This window comes from Molossus molossus, unplaced genomic scaffold, assembly GCF_014108415.1.
Source record: "Molossus molossus isolate mMolMol1 unplaced genomic scaffold, mMolMol1.p scaffold_m16_p_14, whole genome shotgun sequence".
Taxonomy (NCBI): Eukaryota; Metazoa; Chordata; class Mammalia; order Chiroptera; family Molossidae; genus Molossus; species Molossus molossus.
Genome location: NW_023425349.1, coordinates 11,397,742 through 11,405,537, shown reverse-complemented (window position 1 = coordinate 11,405,537; position 7,796 = coordinate 11,397,742). Strand labels below are relative to the sequence as shown.

General features: G+C 42.0%; 1 protein-coding gene across 1 annotated transcript; it reads left to right on the top strand.

The window, feature by feature from the left end:
• Positions 1 to 6,562: 6,562 nt before the first annotated feature.
• On the top strand, positions 6,563 to 7,516 carry LOC118630013 (olfactory receptor 1361-like). Its single transcript, XM_036261717.1, has one exon. It carries the CDS (start codon positions 6,563 to 6,565, stop codon positions 7,514 to 7,516), a length of 954 nt encoding a protein of 317 aa, XP_036117610.1.
• The last annotated feature ends 280 nt before the right edge of the window (positions 7,517 to 7,796 follow it).

The window sequence follows — 7,796 nt, the reverse complement described above, 5'->3', positions numbered from 1 at the left end:
GCAAGAGAATTGGGGGAACATTTCTCAGCATTGGGAAGGAGCACATGAAGATATGCTTATATTAAATATGAATTCCAAACATTAATTTTCTCTGGATTCTTTTTAAATTAAAACAAAAACAATATTTAACTCAAATATAAGATATAAACAAACCATGAATTCACTACTTGTGAAAATGTATAATTGATTACTAATTCTACATCCACAATATGATTTTTTCCATTTTCACAAATAATTTTGAATACCTTCTATGTGCTAGAACATATGCTAGACAACCTAAGATCTTCATGTAAGAGTCAGCTGTCTTATTAACTGTCTCTGTAAGAAAAAGGCAATGCTGGTAGCTAAACAATAACACCATACAGTTTCATCATAGCTTTAAATGTCATTTTGCTGCCCATCCATCCACTGATTTATTCAACAGATGAATACCAAGACATACTAAGAAGAAACAAGATGAGTAAAAATGAGTCCCTGGCACTGAGGGACATACAGTCTGATGAAAATACATAGGTAATTACAAGGCAATATGTCAAGTGTTCTACCAGAGACCCATATACAGGATTATGGGAGCACAGAGGAAAAAGCTTGAACTTCAACATCCCCCAGGGGTTGACACCTGACCTCTTGCCAGGTGGAGAGGAGGAGACCTTCAAGAAGGTAGAATAGCTAAGCAGCAAATGCATTTGGGGAGGACATGATGAGTTGTTTGAGGACTGAGTGATTCATGGACATGAACGTGCAGTGGCATGGCATTGGATAGACAGATGGAGACAGAATCACAAAGGGCTGATTATTATGATAAGAAAAAGCATCGACATTGTCCTGATGTGACTCAATAAGGAACCTCACTATGGCCTATAACATAGACTCAGTTGTCCCTCTTCACAGAGAGGGGAACTACAGTTCAGGGAAGCTAAATGAATTATTTAAACCATACTTATTAGGTTCAATATAGAAGGTGAATCAAAGTTTTCTTAGTGCAGACTAACTTTTTATTCTTTACTCTGTGCAACCCAAATGTTCTCCTTGGAAGCACATACATGAGTCTAATGCAGTGGTTTTAAGTGTATAGATATGGTGGGAATTCCACTTGGGGGCGGGGAGCATAGGAAATGCTCCCCACGTGATAGTGACACACGCCTCCAGCTTAGACCCTTGGCCAGGATATTAGACCATCTGTAATAATAATTAAGTTGAAACCAAAGGACATATTGTTTTCCCAAAAGCCAATAGTTTTATATTATATTAGTTTATTTGCCCAGACTATCAGAAGAAGTCTGATAAGATTAATTTGTGTTTGTACATATTCATTTGGAATCAGTGAAACTCTTTATGGTAGGCTGTATGCTTCTAGTAAATAATGAGATTCCTCAAGGTTAATTTACCCTGAGCAAGAAAAGTGAAAATTGGAATAAATACTCATTAATTTCTAATTCCCACTGTAAAGGTGATATAGTTGAATGAATAGAACAGACTATATCACTGTATTTCCTGCTATTTGCTAAGCTCCTAAGTCTGGATCTACTTGCATTTGGGACAGAAGAGAGAGAGACACAAGAAAAGAAGGAGTGTGGCCTCTCCTGTGAAAATCATGGTCTGAGGCCATTAGCTTTACAAGTATAGAAATTGAATCTTATCCAAGCATTAGACTGAAGTGGACTGATTCACATCAATCACACTCACAAAAGATCAATGCATAAGCCAAAGATACCAAATATCCTCATTTGCCATGAACTTGTAACTGCCTAATTGAATGAATATTAAAATTCTCTAAGGTGATGGATGTGTTAATTAACTTGATCATGGTAATCAGTTCACAATGTAGCTGTAATTATGCATTAAATATATTAAAACATCACGTTGTACCCCTTAAATATATGCACTTTTTGTCAGCTATATCTTGATAAAGTTGGAATGAATGAATGGACAGAAGAATGAATGAATTTGCTGATGGTCCATTTTCTTTTTTTTCTTTTTTTTAAATCTTTATTGTTGGATGTAAAATGTATTACAGATGTTCCACATTTTTCCCCCATTGACCCCCTCCTTCCCAATCCCACCCCCTCCCACCTTTTCCCACACTATTGTCTGTGTCCATTGGTTATGCATATAAGTTCTTTGGTTTATTTCTTCCCACCCCCCCAACCCCTTCCCTATACAGGAAGCTGAACTACAGTCTAGCAATGAATTTGTGCTTCTTAATCCCCTCACCTTTTTCACCCATTCCCCCAACCCCCTTCCCAACTGGCAACCAACAAAATGTTCTCTGTATCTATGAGAATGTTTCTGTTCTTCCTGTTCATTTTGTTTGTAGATTCCATTGTTGATAGATATGTATTCATTGCCATTTTGTTTGTTCATACATTTTATCTTTTTCTTCAAAAAGACCCTTCATCATTTCATATAATAACGGTTTGGTAGTGATGAACTCCTTTAACTTTTTCTTGTCTGGGAAAGTTTTTATATGTCCATCGATTCTAAATGACAGCTTTGCAGGATAGAGTAATTTTGGTTGTAGGTTCTTGGTTTTCATCACTCTGAATATTTCTTGCCACTCCCTTCTGGCCTGCAAAGTTTCTTTTGAGAAATCAGCTGACAGCCTAATGGGAACTCCCTTGTAGGTAACTAGCTGCCTTTCTCTTGCTGCTTTTAAGAGTCTCTCTTTGTCTTGAACCTTTTGCATTTTGATGATGATGTGTCTTGGTGTGGGCCTCTTGGGGTTCATCTTGTTTGGGACTCTCTGTGCTTCCTGGACTTGTATGTCTGTTTCCTTCACCAAGTTAGGGAAGTTTTCTGACATTATTGTTTCAAACAGGTTTTCGTTTTCTTGTTCTCTCTCTTCTCCTTCCAGCACCCCCAAGATGCGAATGTTGGCACGCTTGAAGTTGTCCCAGAGGCTCCTTACACTATCCTCATTTTTTTGGATTCTTTTTTCTTTTTGCTGTTCTGATTGGGGATTTTTTGCTTCCTTATATTCCAAATCGATGGTTTGCTCCTTGGATTTACATACTCTATTATTGAAGCTGTGTAAATTATTCTTTATTTCAGTTAATGCCTCCTTCAATTCTAACTGTGTATCCATGATTTCTAACTGGTCCTTTTTTATGCTCTTGAGGCCCTCCCTAAGTTCACTGAGGTTCTCACTAAGTTCATTGAGCATCCTTATAAGCAGTATTTTGAACTCAGCATCTGTTAGGTTGCTTATCTCCCTTTCGCTTAGTTCTTTTATTGGGGTTTTGTTCTGTTCTTTCATTTGGGACCTGTTTCTTTGTCTCCTCATTTTGGCTGCCTCCCTGTGTTTGTTTCTGTGTATTACTTAATGAGAGGTATGGGGCTCGCTGAGACCCGATGCTGCTCGTTTGAAGGAATTTAGGAAAAACCTGAAGCAGGATCCAAGACAGGACAATCCTATGGTGAAGCAAGTGGCAACAGCTTGAGTGGACTTGAAAGTTGGGTGGGGCGGGGCCTCAGGGAGTCAGCAGGGCGGGGCTACCAGTGTGAGCCAGGTTGCTGGAGTCCCAGATATGGCCACTGTCTGCCGCCCCCCGGGAAGGGCTCACCAAAGGAACAAAGGCCTCTTACAGCACGTTTGTCCCCGAGGAAGCCCCCTCTCCAGCCCTCGCTCCAGTGCCAAACAGCTTAGTTCTTCCCTGTATGACTCTGGTACCCCTCGAGCTGCCTCCCCTCCAAGCTTAGAGGGAGAGAGTCCCATAAGTCCGCGCGCGGGCCCTTTAGGGAGCTGCCTGGGGCTCCAGCCGCTTTAGCCTCCCTGAGCCTCAGTTTCCGCTGGTTTTTCCAGCCAGAAGTTATGGGGATTCTCTTCCTGGCACTGGAACCCTGAGCGGGGCACCTGGTGTGGGACGGGGACCCCTCAGTCCTCAGGAAGGACCTTCCCAGCCGCGGGAGCCTCCTGATTTTTATCCGCCACCCGTGGGTGTGGGACCAGCCCGTCCTGCCGCCCCTCCTACCAGTCTGGATGCGGCTGCTGACTTAATTCCGTAGTTGTACGACTTCCGTTCAGCTTGATTTCAGGCGGTTTTGAATGATGGTTGTTCTGTAGTTTAGTTGTAACTTTGATGTGGTTTTGGGAGGACGCGATACCGCGTTTACCTACGCCGCCATCTTGACCGGAAGTCTCTCCATTTTCTCTTTATTGGAAATATACAGGAAGCTGAACTACAGTCAGAATGCTGTTTGGTGAACAGTGAAAAGCAGCAGAACAAAGAACTTAGGCTTTTGACTCACACAATTTGACTTCAATTCCTAAATGTGTGGTCTTTGGCAAGTTTCATAATCTCTCTGATCCTCAGTTTCTACATCTTTTTTTTCTTTATTGATTTTAGAAAAAGAGAAAGGGAGAGGGAGAGAGATATTGAAATATTGATGAGAGAGAACATCAACTGGCCGCCTCCTGCATGCCCCACACTGGGGATCAGGTCCACAACCCAGGCATGTGCCCTGACCAGGACTCAAACTGGCAACCTCTTGGTGCATGGGTCAACGCTCAATCATTGTGCCACACCAGGTGGGTAGTTTCTACATCTTAATAAAGATAATCATAACACCTCAACACAGAGTTATCACTTCAGAGAATTTAGAGACCAGCACATGGCTAGTGCTCAGCCAGTGTTATTATTATTACTCTGACTTTTTCACTGAATCAGAGCAATGGATATGGATTGGATAAACTTAATGTCTAGTATTTTTTAGTTATGAGATTCCTGATGTATCCTCATTGTGGCTGCTATGGAAAATAAACATATCTGAGTCTCAAATCAAAATGTCTTCTCTGAACAGGGCTGGAAACAAACTAAGGGGTAGTCTAGGGGGGCAAACTAAGGATTTGAAACCTTCTATTTAGGTTTGCAATACATCAAGCTAATGCCTAAATACAAGAAAGCCCTGTGAGAGTAAAGGAGTCAGAATCTGGAATATACTGTCTAAACTTAGGTTTTAAAATCCAGAGGAAGAGGTTCAAACTCAGTGGAGAAGCCAGATGAGTAAGAACATCAATGTTGTCAGAGACAAAGCACAAGTGAGTCCCAGCCCTGTTGCGGGGGGGGGGGGGGGGAGCAGTATTTCATGCACTTCCAACAGCCTTTTCTTCAGGAAAGCTGGGAAGATTTAAAAGGGCCGGAATGGCCTGGCCCCTGTGGCTCAGTGGTTGAGTGTCAACCCATGCACCAAGAGGTCACTGGTTCAATTCCTGGTCAGGGCACATGCCCAGGTTGTGGGCCAAATCCCCAGTGGGGGGCATGCAGGAGGTGACCAGTCGATGTTCTCTCTCTCATCGATGTTTCTCTCTCTCCCTCACTCTCTCTCCCTTCCTCTCTCTCTAAAATCAATAAATAAAAAATAAAAGAGTACATTAAAAATTAAAACATAAAATAAAAGGGCCTGAATGGACTGGGCTACGATAAAAAATTCTTGCTCCATCACTTTTTCTTTTGTTCACACAGGGTCAGAGGCATTCCATTTTTGTTCTACTCATTCATCAGAGCTGTCTATCAGAGAGTACACCCTGGTCAACCTGTCAGAACTGCTCAGTCTCCAGATTGCCTTCTAGATGGCCACTTGGATTAATTCAATGAATCACATCCATTCATACTTTTAAAGGAATCTTTTAATTACAAAGATTATACATTCTGGTAAAACTGAGTAATGCAGAAGGTGTCACCCACAACCCTTTGACACGTACTCACTTCTCAGAAGTAAATACCTTTGATCTTTAGACTGTATTCTTTCAGTTTCCTTACTCATATACAAACATATGTTTTAATTTTATAAAAGTGAAATTATAAATACACATGCTGTCTGAAATTTTTCCTTGTTAAAAATTATTTTTAGCCCTGGCCGGTTTGGTTCAGCGGTTAGAGCGTCGGCCTGCGGTCCTGAGAGACCCGGGTTCGGTTCCTGCTAAGGGCATGTACCTCGGTTGCAGTTTGTCCCGGGCCCTGGTCGGTTGTGCAGGTGGCAGCCACTCGATGTGTCCCTTTCACATCGATGTTTCTCTCTCTCTCTCTGTTCCTCTCTCTCCCTCCCACTCTACCTGAACAAAAAATGGAAAAATGTCCTGGGCGAGGATAAAAAAAAAAAATTTTTTTTAATTGATTATATAATTATTTTATTTATAATTAAAAGTATATATTATCATGTTATATATAATATTAATTATTTGAATTCACTGTGATTAAGTAAGATGTTATTTACTTAACAACATGATTATTCAGTGAAGTGATAATCATTCCGTGTGTACTGACAGGATGCGTGCAATCCAGAGCACTTTCCATGACCCCTGCCATGTATCATGGGGACGGCCAAAATCCTTTGAAGAAGCCTTGGTGATCTGGTCAAGTGCTGACACCAAGCTATAACTTTACAAGTCATTTGATCCAAACTGTCTCTTCTAATGTGCAAGGTTATAAACTCAAGCTTTATCAAACAGAATTGTCTAACCAAAGAACTTCTTTAGGCATTGAAAAAATTTCAACACAGCAATATTTTACTGTTTTTTTGCTATTTATATTTAATAAAATGTATTCCATACAGAATTCCAGACATGGACAGAAGAAACCAGACCAGCATCTACGAGTTTCTTCTCATGGGCCTCTCTGAGCGGCCAGAGCAGCAGCATCTCCTGTTCGGGCTGTTCCTGGGCATGTACCTGGTCACCGTGCTGGGGAACCTGCTCATCATCCTGGCCATTGGCTCTGACGTGCACCTCCACACCCCCATGTACATCTTCCTGGCCAACTTGTCCTTGTCTGACATTGGTTTCATCTCTACAGTAATTCCCAAGATGTTAGATAATATTGGCTCAGGGAGTAAACTGATTTCTTATGGTGAGTGTCTTACACAACTCTATTTCTTTGGCCTCTTTGCAGATCTGGACAACTTTCTTCTGGCTGTGATGGCACTTGACCGCTATGTGGCCATCAGCCACCCCCTCCACTATTCCATGACCATGAACTCCCAACTCTGTGTCCTTTTGGTGGCAGGGTCGTGGGTGGTTACTACCTTCCATGCCCTAATACATACTCTCCTAGTAACCAGGCTTTCTTTCTGTGGCCCCAACATCATCCCCCATTTCTTCTGCGACCTGGTCCCCCTCCTGAAGCTGGCCTGCTCTAGTACTTATATCAATAACCTCATGCTCATCTTTGTGGCAGGAACACTGTTAATTGGACCCTTTGTCTGCATCCTCACATCTTACATTTACATTGCATTGGCTATTCTAAGAATTGATTCCCCAAAGGGTAAGCAAAAGGCCTTCTCCAACTGTACCTCCCACCTCTCAGTTGTGTCTCTGTTTTATAGTACTGCTATCGGGGTCTATCTCTGTCCTCCATCCTCCTCCTTAGGTGGAAAGAACAGAGTCTTCTCCATCATGTACACAGTGGTCACCCCCATGCTGAACCCTTTCATTTATAGCCTGAGGAACAAGGATATGAAGGGGGCGCTGGGAAAACTGTTCAGAAGAAAAATACTCTTAACCCTCTATTCAGGACCTTAGGGTTCTGATTCCAAGATTCAAAGCTGAGAATCAGAAATTGGCCTCCTGAAAGCCCAGCCATGGCAGCATCTCTGAACCTGGGGCTTCTTTTTCTCGTATTTATATTTCAAAGTAAAGATTGACATCTGAGGGCAGGGAGGGGACCAGTGATACAGGAACCACCAATCATCTTTATAAAGTGCCCATGCTTGGAGTAGTTTACGGTCCACTCCCACAGTGGTTCTTGTTTATTTTTACTGGGTGACTAAGAGAAGTCCACAGGTGGGGAGGCTTATATACA

Coding starts and splice junctions, on each gene's coding strand:
- LOC118630013 (XM_036261717.1), top strand. CDS start 6,563: ATGGACAGAAGAAACCAGACCAGCATCTACGAGTTTCTTCTCATGGGC.